Below are 14,385 nucleotides of genomic sequence, written 5' to 3'. Positions count from 1 at the left end.
TCCTCCGTGCTCCCCCTTCCTGCTCCGTCTCCCCTGGGGGCCCCAGTGGTGCGTCTGTCAGACCATCTGAGATGGCTTGACGGGTGTTTCGGTGAATGACATCTACAGACCCCTCCGAGGTCGCGGCCCTCTCCGTTTGGGTCTTCCTTGCTCCTCCCCGCCCCCACCCCCATCATCAGAGTCTTGAACTCACAGACCAGCGACCAGCGACTCCAAACGTCCCGTCACGGTTCCAGGTCTCAAGCGAAGGCTGCTTCGTCCGTCTGTCCCCAGGAGATGACCTTGTGCCCCCTGAGCAGCGGCCTCCCTCTCTGACCTGTCCTGCAGGGCACAGACCACCCCCCGCCGAGTGCCCTGTGGGTGGGTGCCTGTCCCTCCTTGGATTGGGGGTGAGCCGATGGCTCCAGGATGGCTCTTCTCCAACAGGTTTGAAAAAGTCGTGCATCTGAAGCGGGCGCCGCTCTTTTTTAAGCTGTTGGGGCGGGTGGGGGATGACACTCTCTACACCTGCACGTCTCCAAGGAAGCAGCCTGGGGTCTGCTGGGGCCCCGGGGCCAGGCACACACCGGCAACAACGATACTCTCCTGGCTCTGACCCCCGACTCTGAGCGCTCCTGAGCGGCACCCCCAAGCTGTTGGGGAACCCCGGATGTGCCCAGATTACGGGAAGGTGACACGCTGAAAGGGTCGGCAGCCTGTCACCCATGCTCGGCGGCGCAGCCCTTGCTCCGCGGCGCAGTCCTTGCTCCGCCACGCCTTCTGCATGATGGACAGGCCCGCCCCTGCCCCCCGAGCCACACGGAAGACACGACCGCGGGCCGGCTGTCTCGGAGTACGCCCTGCCCCCGGGCAGCGAGCCATGGGGTGGGCCTCACAAGCAGGAGTGGGTCAACCACCCCACGCCGCCATCAAGGCAGTGCGGCCACCCCGAGCGGGAGGAGTGACCACAGCGGCCCCTCACTGGCCTGGACGCCTTCCCGATCTCCCTGCCAGGGCAGGGGAGGGAGGCAGCAGGGCCGAGGAGGCCCCGGCTCTCCCCACTCCTGGGCCCTGTGCTGTTCACGCCAAGGCCCTCCCCACAGGGGAAGGAGGTGCTCCCCCAGTACCCGAGGGCAGTGAGCAACTCCTCAGGCCTCAGCGTGAGGCTCCCCTCTCGCTGCAAGGTGGGTGGAGGTGGGGAAGGCGGTCTGGGAGCAGGCAGTGGCCCCAGCAGGCAGGGGCCGGGCGGTGGCCAGCTGCAGCCCCGGGAAACCATCTCCTGTGAGTCGTCAGCAGAGACAGCCTAGAAGCTGTGTGTCTCACGGACCCTGACGTGGAGGACACACGGCGGTGCTGCCACACAGCTCCCAGATGCCACTTCCCCTACCGAACGGAGCCACCAGGCCACGTGTGCAGGGGTGGCCCCAGCGCCAGCGAGCAAGTGACCTCACGTGCTAGGAAAGCTGGCGCCCGGGCGCCGGACAGGGCGCAGCCCCACTGCTCGGGAGCCCCGACGGGGCAGAGATGCGGCTGCCCCGACTGCGCACGCAGGCCCGCGCTCCACCCGACGCCGAGGTCCACACTCGCGTGAAACCCTGCCGTCTCCCAGCGCCCACGGCTACGACCTGGCCACGGTGACGCCGCACCCAGGCCCCACGGCGGACGCCATACCTTTTGTGGGACGGCCAGATGCCCGGCGGGCAGCGCTTCATGCTGAACATGTACACGGCGGCCTCCGCGGTGCTGAAGAGCCGGCAGAAGCACAGGAAAGAGCAGACGGCCACGGCAGACGCGGCCCTCCCGTCCTAGGACAGAGGCACAGGGCAGGCTCAGGCGGCACTCACTCCCCCAGGACAGTCAGGGCCTGTGCCTGCGGCCGGGGCTCATCAGGGGACTCAGGAAAACCCACCTGATGAGGTGAGCATTCAGGGAGCGGAGAGAACACGGGCTCCGCAGCGGAACGCACGAGGCGGCCGAACACGTGCCGCTCTGTGTCAGGGTCCCCACCCGACCTCCGCGCGCGGCACGCCCGTGCTCACCCTCATGAACCCTCTGCAGTGCCACCCCTGGTGTGACAGTCACCCACACCAGGACGGCAGTACTGACCTTCGAGGGCGGGTTCTGGCAGGTGCCCCACTGGGTGTGATACCCACAAACCCTCAGCCCCAGGATGGGCTCAGAGACGGGGTCCCAGGAGGCAGGCTGGCCTCTGTACGTGGGTGCTGCCACGAGGGGGCCCGCACCTTCCATAAAAGGGGTGGGGGGGGGACCCTCAGTGAGGGCAGTCTTCTGCCAGAAGGCCCTGCTGCCGGGGACCCGGCTGTGACCCACAGAAGGTGCCAGGAGCCGCCTGTGGGCACCGGGCCTGGGCCGCCAGCCGCAGACCCCAGGGCAGAACTGCTGCTCCCGGGAGTGGTGGGCGCCGGGGTCACCACTCGGGACACCCGGCCGCCCCCGCCTGACCCTCTGGATGTCCCCTCCGTCCCTTGAGTGTCCCAGGGCGGGGCAGCGTGCTCACCATGCAGTGCACCACGCAGACGTTCCCGGGGTCCTGGCGCAGCCAGGCGTGCATGTTCCTGCAGAGGCTGTACAGGCTACGGAGGCTCGGGGCCCGCCGGGCTGCCCAGCCACACTCGGAGACCTGCAGGGAGGGCAGCTCGCCAGCCGGGGCGCAGACACACGGGCCCCACCCAAAGCACCCCACCACCCCCACACCACGCGCCGCCCCCCGGCCCCCAGGCGCGCGACAGGACTCGGGAGCCAGGCTCTGGCAGACGTGACAGAAGGAGCGTAGCACCTGCCCTGTCTGCGCTCAGGGTCAGTATAAATACTGTAAAAAGCGTCCATGTCCCGAGCGTTTAGCCGCCAAGGAAACTGCGTGGCCTCACGTTCCCTCTGGAGGCACCTCAGGCTCAGCGATCCTCGGGGACCCCTGATAAGACCCCGCCCCTTCCACGCCGTGTCACGGGCGGGCCACACTAGGCTGAGCATCAGCCAGAGCCTGCGCTCACCCGGTTGTGGAACTTGGAGGCCCGGTACGTCCTCGGAGACAGGTTGTAGACAGCATAGCGGCCCGGGTGCTTCGAGTCCAGAAACAACCGCACGTCTTCGATGTTGTTCTTGATGGCCGACTCCACGCCTTCCGCTGGGAATGACATCACTGCAAGAGAGGAGCCCCTGCAACCTCTACAACCACAGGCCGGACGGTCGGTCGGGCACGCACGGGGGCCTGCTCCTCGTGGCCGCTGACCCGAAGATACGGTGAGTCCTGAGAAGGGGCGGAGCAGCGGCCTACAAGCCCCGCCCCACCACCCATCACATCCTCTGGGATCCCCAGACGGTGCCCCGAGACCCTCCTGAGACGCAGCTTCTGCCGCAGAGCCTGAAGCACCACAGGATCTCCCCAAGCATCTAGACTGTGGTTTTTGCCTGGAGACCCACATTTTAATACGTGTGGCCTCGCGTTATTTCCCTCATGACCTCAGCGTTTCAGAAGGTTCCAGACCAGGGGGAGAAGCTGGGTTGACACTGGCATTATCCACCGCAGGGCCTAGAGGCACACTGGATGCAGGGATGGACACCCTAGGCTACATCTCGGGCGAGTGAGTGGCTGCCCAAGAGGCCAGAATCCCACGCACCGTCCTCAGACAGGAAAGAACCAGAAGTTCATCCTTACGGTTAAAGCTGGCAAACGTACCTGCAATTCTGGATGTGATGTAAGAAATATCCAAATCTCCCTTTGCATAACTGGAATTAAAAGAAAAAAAGGGCACTTGGTTATTATAGGAAATTTCTACGGTTAATTCACAAGAGCTTAAACTGAAGCAAGTCCTTGAGAGGCCGGGGTGGGTGGGGGTGGCCCTCACCGTTCAGGCTGCAGCTCCCGGGGACACTGTATGTGCACGTGTCAGTGTGCACGTGTGTACCTGGGTGACTGTGTGCACGCATGTGTGGGCATGTGTGGAGCTGACATCTACCTAAGAGGTGGATGAGAAATTATAAACTGCAAGGGGTGGAGAGGCAGGGGTCCCGATAGGAAGGGTCTTTAATTCTCTTACTACCAGAAGGTGGGACATAAGGAGATGGTTTGGGAGAGAGATGACAACAAAAATGGAAGACGGAGTTTTCTGACCCAGTACAAAATGTCTGGCTAATGAGAAAAAATTACAAGGCACATGGAATGGCAAAAAGCAGAATCTGAAGAGACAGAACACGCATCAGAACCAGACGTGGCAGGGATGTTGGGATTATCAGACCGGGACTTCAGACAACTGTGGTCAACGTGCTGAGGGCTCTAATGAAAAAGTAGACAGCATGCAGGACATAATGGGGAATGTGAGCAGAGAGGTGGAAATCCTAAGGAAGAACCAAAAAGAAACGCCAGAGATCAGAGCCCTGCAGCAGAAATGAAGGTTGCCTTTGATGGGCTGATTAGACTGGACACGGCTGAGGAAGGAACCTCTGAGCGAGAGGACATCTCAACAGAGTCCCTGAAAACCCAAAAGCAAAGAGAAAAGGCTGAAAAGAACAGAACAAAACATCTAAGGCCTGTGGGGTTAGAAGGTGTAACATAATGGGGAATCCAGAAGGAAAAGACAGGGAAGAACAGAAGAAATACTGAAACATTTTAACTGAGAATTTCCCCAAATCAATGTCAGACACCAAACCACAGATCCAGGAAGCCCAGAGAACACCCAGCAGGACAAATGCTGGGAAAACTACACCTGGGCATGTCGGTTTCAACTTAGAGAGAATCAAAGAAAAGAAAAAATCCCAAAGGAGCTGGGGGGTGGGAGGGGAGGGGGACACTTTACCTACAGGGGGACTGAGATAAGAATTACATCTGACCTCTCCTTAGAAACCATGCAAGCAAAGAGTGAAGCGAGATATTTACAGCGTTGAGAGAAAAACCAGCAGCCCAGGATTCTGTACGCTGAGAAATTATCCTCCAGAAGTGAGGAGAAGTAAAGACTTTCTCAGACAAAGAGAAATTGGGGGAGTTTGTTGCCAGTAGATCTGCCTTCTAGAAATGTTGTTAAAAGAAGTTCTTTAGAAAGAAGGAAAATGATAAAGGTCGGAAACTCAGATCTACTAAGGAAAGGAAGAGCATCAAAGAAGAAATAAGGGAAAGTAAAATAAAGATGTTTATTTTTCTTATTGTTAATTTATCTGATAAGTTTGTTCAAAATAATAACGGCAACAATACACCCAGATAGGTATGCCTATGTACATATTTCACGTATAGACACACATACTCAAACATGCCTGTGTACAAGTGAAATGAACAATGATGCAAGAGCCAGGAGAGAGGAATTAGGATTTCTGTGGCATGATGAAGCACACCCACTGCCTGGGAAGTGATAATATGCTATTTGAAAGTGAACTTGGGTTAGCTGGTAAGTGGGCACACTCTAGGGCGACCACTGAAAACAGCAGAAAAAAGAAATATAACTGATAAGGTCGAAAGGAGAGAAAAGGGATCGTATAAAATGCTCAATTAAAACCACAGAAGACAGAAAAAGAGTGGAAGACAAAAAAGCACCAAAGAACAACGGCGAAGACTAGAAAACAGTAACAAATAGGGTGGCTATTAATCCAACCCCAGGTGCCGCGGAGACACTGCGGGCTCGGCTGCAGCCCCGTGCAGTGAAGCAAAGGGGCCACGCGGATGGACGTTTTGGTTCCCAGCGCGTCTAAACGTCACGTTTACGCAACACTGTGGTCTATTAATGTGCAACAGTGTTATGTCCAAAAGACAGTGCCCATCCCTGTAATTAAAAATGCTTTATTGTTAAGAAATGCTAACCATTGTCTGAGCCTTCAGTGAGTCTCAGCAGTAACATCAAAGACCACTGATTACAGATACCATAACAAATACAATAATGAGGAAATGTTTGAAGTACTTCGAGAATTACCAAAACAGGACACAGAGACACAAAGTGAGCAGATGCTCTTGGGAAAAGGTGCCGACAGACTCGCTTGACGCAGGGCGGCCACAGACCCTCACTGCGTAAGAAGCGCAGTAAAGCGGGGTCGGCCTGTGTACCAATAAACACTTTAAACACCAACGGTCTAAATACACCAATCAACACACAGCCTGTCAGAGTGGATCAAAATATATGACCCAACTATGCCATCTACAAAGTAATATGAAGCTGAGCATCTCCTTGTAGTTTATTCAGAGTTTGTCCTCTGTTAATTTCCTTTAGGCATTTTTTCATTTTCCTATTAATTTTCATAATCCACTGTATATAATGGATACTATTTGTTTGTGAGTTACATAGTTTGAACGTATTTACTCCCAATCAGTGCCACATCTTTTTGTTAAAGAAATGTGTTTTTTCAAGGAACAGAGTATTTTTAAGTTAGTTAAATTTATTAACCATTTTCTCCATGGCTTATATATTTTTTGTCCCATTTAAGATATCTTCCTTACTCTGGTGTTATAAAAATGTTCCTCTATATTTTATTAGTTTTTCCTAAGAAATTAGATCTTTTAACAAATCAGAACTACTGTATCTGGCTGTTATTAGACGGGACCCAATTCTTTCTTCTTCTGCACGGCTACCCGTGGTCTCAGCAACACAGGCCCATTCGTCTGTTATTTTCTTTTAGACTCACATTTCATGTTTTATACTATCCCCACCCAAGTACATGTCAAGCGTGAGTCTAAACACTTGTAACAACACAACAGATGTTTGAAAAAAATTGATAAAGAACAGGGTTTGTCTCTTCTTATTTTTAAAAACATTGCCGGCAATTTTGGATAACTTACATGTGAATTTTGAGATTGAGATCTGTGGAAACGACATCAGGATTTTTATTTTTATGGCAAAGAACTTACAGATTAACTGAAGAGCAACACGACCTTTACGATATGAATTTGCCTACACGTAAAGACGGCGCACTTCCCCACTCCCGTCTAATGTTTCGGTCGTCAGTGTCAGCAGGGTGCGGCGGCAGCATGCGGTGCCCTCCGCAGGCCGGGCCTGGGCAGGGGTCAGTCGCGCTGCCGCGGGAAGCCCCCCGCCGCCCTGTGCAGCCAGCAGGAGAGTCAGCACCACGGAGACCAACTGTCCCCAAACTGACCATGAAGTAGATAAAATGCTACACCCTCAGTGACGGCGCAGGCAACTTGACAGGTTTATTCCAGAATTCACGGGAAGAAACAGATGAGTGAGAACGGCCAATGTGCTTGGGGGGAGGGAGGAAGGCCTGTCGCCCAGACAACAGAGCGCGGGCCGCGGGGCCGAGAGGGGCTCGCAGGACGACCCGGGACAGCGCCCGGCTTGGTCGTCGGCAGAGGGGCTGCGCCTGTCAGGGGGGAGTGAGCAAGAATCGAGAAAAGTCCCCAGAGGGAGGTCCAGGTGGATTAAAAAGCCAAATGTGCAACAACAAAGCTATTAAAAGGTACATTTATAATAAATTCAGACATTTAAAATGTGTGTGTGTTTTTTTTCCACCACACCGCGTGGCTTGTGGGATCTTAGTTCCCTGACCAGGGATCGAACCCGGGCCCTCGGCAGTGAAAGCGCCAAGTCCTAACCACTGGACCGCCAGGGAAGTCCCTAGGATGTGTTTTAAATCAGGTCTGATCTATTTACAACTTGGGGCACGAAAGGCTTCCTAAACGAGAAGACAAAAGACGGAAAGGGAACTGTGAAAAACTTGTGTTTTAATTAAAACGAGCAACAGACAAGAAGAAAGCATTTGCCGTGCTTACCCTGTATGAAAAAGCTGGTCTATAGAATGTAATGTAAAATCAGTAAGAAAAACAAAAACCCAACATGAAAAAGAGAGCAGGGTAAGAGCAGCAGTTCACGGGGACACGCGGCCAGAGGTTCGCGCCCCCAGGCCCACGGGGCTCCACGTGGGATACCTAGTGCTGGGGAAGCTGGCAGGGCCCGGCCACCCACCCCACTGTCCCCGAGGAGGGGCCGGGGCACCCGTGGCAGTGGGGAGGGGCAGGTCAACACAGAGTGCAGACACCGCCGGGCTGGGAACTCGGGGTGCCTGGTGGGGGCGTCTGTGAGGACCTGGCACGGGGGCTCTAGGACGTGTGGACGTGTGGACGTGTAGGGTCTGACCTAAAACTGGTGAGAAACAAATGAGACCACAGGCAGGTGAGGGCTCAGGGTCAGGCCCACAAGCCAGCCATGCCTCTTGGAGGCCACACGGGACAGGCTGCACACGCGGGGACGGTCCTCCTCCGGATAGACCCCGGGACTCCTGGGTCCACATACCCTGAGATGAAGGGCCTGCCTGCGGCCGAGGGGCTGGCAGTGGCCCTGGAGGGTCTCCATCACCAGGCCCTAACTGGACCTTCCTGTGGCAGGCCTGAAGCCCAGCACACGGGGCTCCGCCTGGAGGACCCCCTCAGTGAGCTCAAGCACCGTGGCCGCTGCGCCTGTCTGACCCTGCAGGGTGAAGGCCGTTTCCGTGCGGATCCTCTGCTCGTTTGTGGGTTTGGCGAACAAAGAACCAGGAGGCGTTCACTGCAAACGTGCAAGCCTGTCACTGCTGGGATACCCCCCGGCTGCAGCCAGCATCCTTCGAGACCAGGTCCTCGTGCCTGGCTCCTTCCCTGTGATGGGGACAGGGGCAGGGTGGGGTGGCCTCCCTGCTTTCCGGGAAGCCCCGGGGTCCAGCCCACCGCCTCCTGGCCTCACGGAGGCCGTCCCTTCTGTGGGAAGGGCAGTTACAGGCCACAGTCCAGGGCCGGAGCTGTCACCAGCCCTGGGCCTTCTCAGTGGGGAGTCCCCAAACGAATGAGCTCACACTGTATTTCTAAACCAACTTCACAAACACAGGGGCTCCCAGACTTCTTTCACTGCCGGCAGGCGTCCTGGGCGAAAGGCGGTACCCAGCCTGCCCCTGGTCCTCAGAGGGCTGCAGGCAAGGCTAGCCCCGGCAGGCGTCCGGCGAGAGCAGGAGGGCTCTCCCCGTTCTCACGACTGACAGGAGTGGCCATGCGCCCCAAATGCCTGTAGAAAACGTGGTCCATGCGGAGACCTGCAGCCTGGGGAGCCGAGGGCTCAAGTGCCCCATGAGCAGCCCCATGGGCCCCGGTCTCTGGGGCCCGTCCTCACAGCTCGGCTGGGAATTCAGCGGGTCCGTCAGTCTGTCCGTGACTCCACGGGGAGCTGAACTGTATCCTTTCTCTGAAACAACTTGCAACTACGAGGACCGCTCGGCAGTGGGTCTCATGTGTCCTCCGGAGATTCGGGACCCTGGGGGTGGTCTTGGGACCCGACGCACGCACCTTTCCCCTTACTCTAGGAAACCCCCGTTCCTACTCCTACGAGGACCTGCCCTCGGGTGTGTGCGGCACCATGCCACCATGTGGCCTGGTTGTGCCACCAGCCTGAGGCACATCAGGCTCACTAACGTGGCTGTGAGTCAAGTCGGGCGTGAAGGCAGCTAAATCTGGGCAGAGCACCGTCACCCCCACCCTCACAGGCAACTCTCAGGCCCGACCATTCACCCGAAACTCTGCTTTTCAGAACACGAGCAGGTACGTGATGCCCCCCCACGTGCCCGTCCTCATGGTTCCTGGGTGCAGAGGCCGGGGCAGCGTCCATTCTCCCAGCAGCCTCCCCCGAGGCCAGGGACGCTGGGCCCACCAGAGACCTGCGGGGGCAGGAAGATGGCGTCTCAGCCGTGTGGGAACTTGGTTTCTTTCCTTGGGCGAGGCCGAGTGGCTTCTCTCACGTCCCGTTCATTGTCGTCGGGTCTGCCATTCCAGCCCGGGTCAGCCCCGAGACCCCATGATGAACCCCGCTGGGAGGAAGATGGGAGGACAAGAGTGGGGCCGTGGGACCCGCTGCCCTGACGCCTCCCCTGTCGGCAGAAAGTATGGGGACGGCCGCGGGCCGGGGTGCGGCCACACGCACGCAGAGCGGCCTGCGCAGCGCCGTCACGTGAGATCACCCCGCCCTGGGAGCGCGGCTGCAGGGACACCACGGGCAGGTGATAGGTAAGCGCCGAGCAGTCACCTCCGCCCGTCCACGCCCCGTCTGGGACCCTCTGGCCTTCGCACCCAGAGCCTCGGCCCACATGACGCTCCCGTCTCTGTGGACAAGACTCCGGAGAGCCGGGCACCATGAATGCACAATCGTACATCTGACCCTTCCATCAGCTACCAGGTGCAGCCCGGGATGTTGCAAAGGGCCGCAGACGCAGGTGCGAGCAGGCACCCTGCACTGCCGGACCCCTGCGCTCAGTGGGAACTGAGTTTCTTCTCGTCACGTAAGGTCACATCAGAGGCAAAGCACACGGGGGCCACGGAGCCCACCGACAGCAGCACACACACGTGTGCACGCACACGCTAGCTCTCACACACAACACACGTGTGCTCCCATGCACGCACGTGCTCACACGTGGGCACACTCGTGCACAAACCCGTGGGCTGTTGCCTGTGTCGCCAACAGTTGTGGACACGAAACAATGATCACGGCACAAAGAAAATGAGGCCAAGGCCCGCACGACTTGTGGAGGACCACGGGGCTCACAGACACGACAAACCACTGCCCCTGCCCCTGGACGAGGCAGGTGACACGTCAGAGGTAACCCCCAACGCTCCCGGAAACTCCCTGGTCAAAGCCGAGACCGCTCAGAGGACGGCACGAACAGGTCGTGTACTGTGGCCACGGTCTCCGTGGACAGGGCCCCCTCAGGGAAGGGATGCGGCCGGAGCCAGCGTGTCTGCTTTCCCACCGTGCTCCCTCCACTGAGGGGGAAGAAGCGCAGCCGGGGACCGATGGCTGAGCCCACGCAGGGGGGCCGGGCTGGCGCTGAGCACGGGCCGCTCACCCACAGCCCCAAGGGCGGGTTCGGCCAGGCTTGAAGGCAGGGCCGCACCCAGGGTTCCGAAAGTTCACTGCAGAGAACCCACGAGCCGGCGCGCCCTCGACTCACTTGGCAACGGACTGGATGACCTTGGAGGAGGTGTCCTTGATGTTGGTGAAGAGGCGCTCGGTGCTGCCCCGCAGGATGTCCAGGAGCCCGCCATAGGGCTGGTCGTACTCGGCGACCACCAGGCCTGCAAGCAGAGACGAGCCTTAGGATGTGGCAGGGCCCGCCAGAGCCACCAGCACCTGCAGCGGCCACGCGTCCCCTGACCCAGCCACCAGTGCTCCGCATCCGGGCGCAGCGCCCGCGGAGCGTGCAGCCAGGCACCCCGGGCCCTCTCGCAAGGGCAGGACCTGGACACCATCGGCGGGCCGGAGCCTCTGGGCGCACGCGGGCGCCCCTGGCTCCAGGACGTTCACCCCACTCACTCTGAGCGCTCGCTGGACACCAGCAGGGACCTCACCACTGACAGACACGTGCCAGGGCCCAGCCAGGGCCACCAGCCCGCCCCCGAGGTACGGACACGTCGGCACACACAGAGGCTGCAGACGCACGGCAGAGGGGAGAGTGTGGGAGCAGGGCCGTGCGGGCGGCCCCGGCCGGGCACAGGAAGGCCACGGGAGCCGCAGCTCAGTGGGTCTGCGGCGGAGCGGCCTCCTGGCCGCCGCCCTGATGAGACTGGAGCGGTGGCCCACGAGGGCTCCGAGACCCCAGAGCCCTGGGGTGCGGGCTGCCGCGGTGGCTGTGGAGGCGCAGAGAGCGGGGGCGGTCTGCGGCCTCTCCGCCACCCGGGCCCTGCCTGCGCGACGCCTTCGCCGGGCGCCCCACGCGTGTGCGCGGCATGGTCTCGTCTCGGCGCCTCGAGGTGGCCCCATAGCGCTGGTGGGCAAGGGGCCAGGACACGGGCTGGCCAGCTGCCGAGCGACCCCCGGGGCCGAGAGCTGCGGGAGGACCTGGGAGGTGGACTCCGTGCCCCAACGGTGAGGTGGGCAGCGGCCCCGGGGGCACAGGGCAGAGGCAGGTCCTGGCAGGACTCCCGGAAGTTTCCCGGGCCGGGGCGCTAAGCCCTGGCTGCAGCCCACCTCCCGGGACACACCACGTCGCACCAGCACTGGGCGCCCAGACCCGCCCAGCACGCCGATCGGAGCGCGAACCTCTCAGCAAACACGCCCGAGTCGTGAGAAAAGCCCACCAGCCCCACTTGTCCTGCTGCCACAACTGTCTCCCCATCTGAGCCCCTCTTCTCAACCAGCGGACTCGGACCCTCTGGCCCCTGGCCCCCCGCACGGCCGCTCTATTTTCTCACATACCCCCTCCCGATGTGCCGCCCTCACGGTCGCTGTGGGCTGGCCGTGGAAGGCGCACCCCCACTACCTGGGCAGGGGCCGTGCTCACCAGTGACTTGTAGGGGCAGCTGGGCCCGAGGGGCCAGAGGCCGAGGCGGCCACACAGGCAGGCACCCCATAGCCCTGTGGGCCAGGTGCCGGGGCTCGGAGGACCCGGGCTGCCCTGACGGCACAGGGAGGGGACTGCCAGCCCTCGGTCTCTGTCCTCCTTCCTTGTTCTAAACCGCAGCCTGAGGGCAGCCCCGCTGAGTTCTGGGGGCGCTAGGGAGCCGTGAACCTGAGACTGGTCCTGGGGACCCCAAACGTGCAGCCTGCCTCGCGCTGCCGGGCCCCAGCCCGCAAGAGCAAGACTGGGTGCCTGGCGCGCGGCAGGCGCGAGGAGTACTCACCTCCACCGCAGCCGCTGCCTGTGGAGCCCGCAGGAGGGGCCGCGTGCCCGTAGCCTCCATTCTGCTCCAGGAGCTGTAAGGATCCCAGCGCAGGTCAGGCACAGCGCACGGCGCCACGCGTTTGGGGCACATCGCTCCCCGAGTCCACCCTCCTCCACCTGATTTACTACAAAAGCCACGCAGGAACCTCCCAGTGTCTCGACAAATCTTGGACCCCAGGGCCGATCCTCGGGGTCGCCCGGGCGCACGGCTCCATCGCCTTAACAGAGGCGGCAGCCGTGAACGCCGCCACCCGCCAAGGCCACAGGCTCTGCCGTCGACACAGGAGCCGGGTGGGGTGCCGCCATGCAGCGGGGCCGCAGGCTGCACAGCGAGGCGCCATCTCCCACGGGCCAAGCCCGAGGCCGGCGCCGGCTGCTGCAACGACACCAAAACCTTTGCGGAGACTTGTGGCGCCCCTGGCGATGGGCTAGGCCGACCCTGGGACGTCGGTGCTGCGCTGAGCCCCACTCGAGTGCCGGCCTCACACTCGTCCCACTTTAGGTACGTGTAGCTCCACAGCTGCTCTGTTTATAAGTTATATAGAAGTCGCTTTGCGGTTTCTCGTGGGGTTTTAAAAAACGTTCTTTTCACCAGGTTAACGTTTTACCACGTTAGGCTCAGCAACAAGATATACGTGGTGTGGCTTCTGTGCCCTGTGGTGCATTGGAGGCGACCAGTGTTAATAGGAACGCTCCACAGGGTCTTACAAGCAACACACAGGCTGGCGTGAAGCAGGTGTGTCTGCTAGACCGACCGTGTCTTTTCCTCACAGACCCCCAGTTCTGTGGTTTCATCAGCTACGTGACAGCACACAGCCTCTCCCAAAGCGACTGCAGGCCGCCACACCTCCTCCGAAGTTCCAGGGAACGAACGCGCCCCGAGGCTCGTCGGAGGACGCGTTGCTGCCTCGGGCTCTCCTGAGTCCTTCCCCACACGCCCGTTTATGGATTCAGCCCCATCTCCCATGCGGTGCTCTCCTGGTTTCAGAGTCTATTGGGGCCTGTGTGCCCGTGCTGCCCCGTGGGCGGCTGGCTTCTCTCCCCGCGAGGCCCCGGGCAGAAGAACCCTACAGAAGGGGTTTAACGTCTGACCCGCAGGCCCTGGGTTCTAGAAGCGCTAAGAGCACAACGTGCTCACGAGCCCCACTGCCCACTGGCCTGTGTCGTTCCATGGGCATCTCCACCCACACCGCGGAGCAGGGCCAGCGGCACACGTGCAGACTGGCTGCCCCCAGATTATGGCCCCCCCTACGCCACCGGAGCCTCTGCCACCCACCAGGGGCACACGTTTTCTGTAAAGGCCACTCGGCAGCCCAGGCTGACCTGTGACGGCTACCGGCCTCTATGAACCGCACCTACTGGGCATCTGGGTCCGCTTCCAGCCCCTGCCTTCCAGCCCTTCCCCCGGCTCTGCTTCGAACTCCAGAGACCCCACATGGCGGCACACTTCTCCTCAGGCGACCCCGCGGCCTGGGGGCTCCTCCATGTGCGAGGGCCGCGAGCCCCGTGGAGCTGGGTCACCCGGCTCTAAAGCAGCGTCGAGACAGTGGGACCGCAAGCTGCACGCGGAGGCCTACCTCGGTGACGGGCGACTTGGGGTTCACGCTGCGGGCGGCCGCGATCTCCTGGAGCTGGTTCACCAGCTCCGTGATGGACAGCCGCTCCTCGGGGTTGACCCTGAGCATGGCACCTAGGGCAGAGGCAGCGTGTGCTCGTCCCGTGGGCGCCGAGGCCGGGGTCCTGGGCGGCAAGCACCACCTGCTCTGCAGGGGCTAGGGA

General features: G+C 60.3%; 1 protein-coding gene across 5 annotated transcripts in view; it reads right to left on the bottom strand.

The window, feature by feature from the left end:
• GAK (cyclin G associated kinase) overlaps window positions 1-14,385 on the bottom strand; it is a 59,050-nt gene that overhangs the window by 17,365 nt on the left and 27,300 nt on the right. For all 5 annotated transcript variants that reach the window (XM_059923803.1, XM_059923802.1, XM_059923804.1 and 2 more), the window contains 7 exons: window positions 14,184-14,296; window positions 12,566-12,638; window positions 10,897-11,020; window positions 3,677-3,726; window positions 2,991-3,139; window positions 2,498-2,620; window positions 1,651-1,784 (listed from right to left, as the gene is read on the bottom strand). In XM_059923803.1, coding sequence (XP_059779786.1) covers window positions 1,651-1,784; window positions 2,498-2,620; window positions 2,991-3,139; window positions 3,677-3,726; window positions 10,897-11,020; window positions 12,566-12,638; window positions 14,184-14,296 — 766 coding nt within the window. The remainder of the gene's footprint in view (window positions 1-1,650; window positions 1,785-2,497; window positions 2,621-2,990; window positions 3,140-3,676; window positions 3,727-10,896; window positions 11,021-12,565; window positions 12,639-14,183; window positions 14,297-14,385) is intronic.

Source organism: Balaenoptera ricei, chromosome 5 (genome assembly GCF_028023285.1).
Source record: "Balaenoptera ricei isolate mBalRic1 chromosome 5, mBalRic1.hap2, whole genome shotgun sequence".
NCBI classification, from domain to species: domain Eukaryota; kingdom Metazoa; phylum Chordata; class Mammalia; order Artiodactyla; family Balaenopteridae; genus Balaenoptera; species Balaenoptera ricei.
This window is presented reverse-complemented; position numbering and strand designations above follow the sequence as displayed.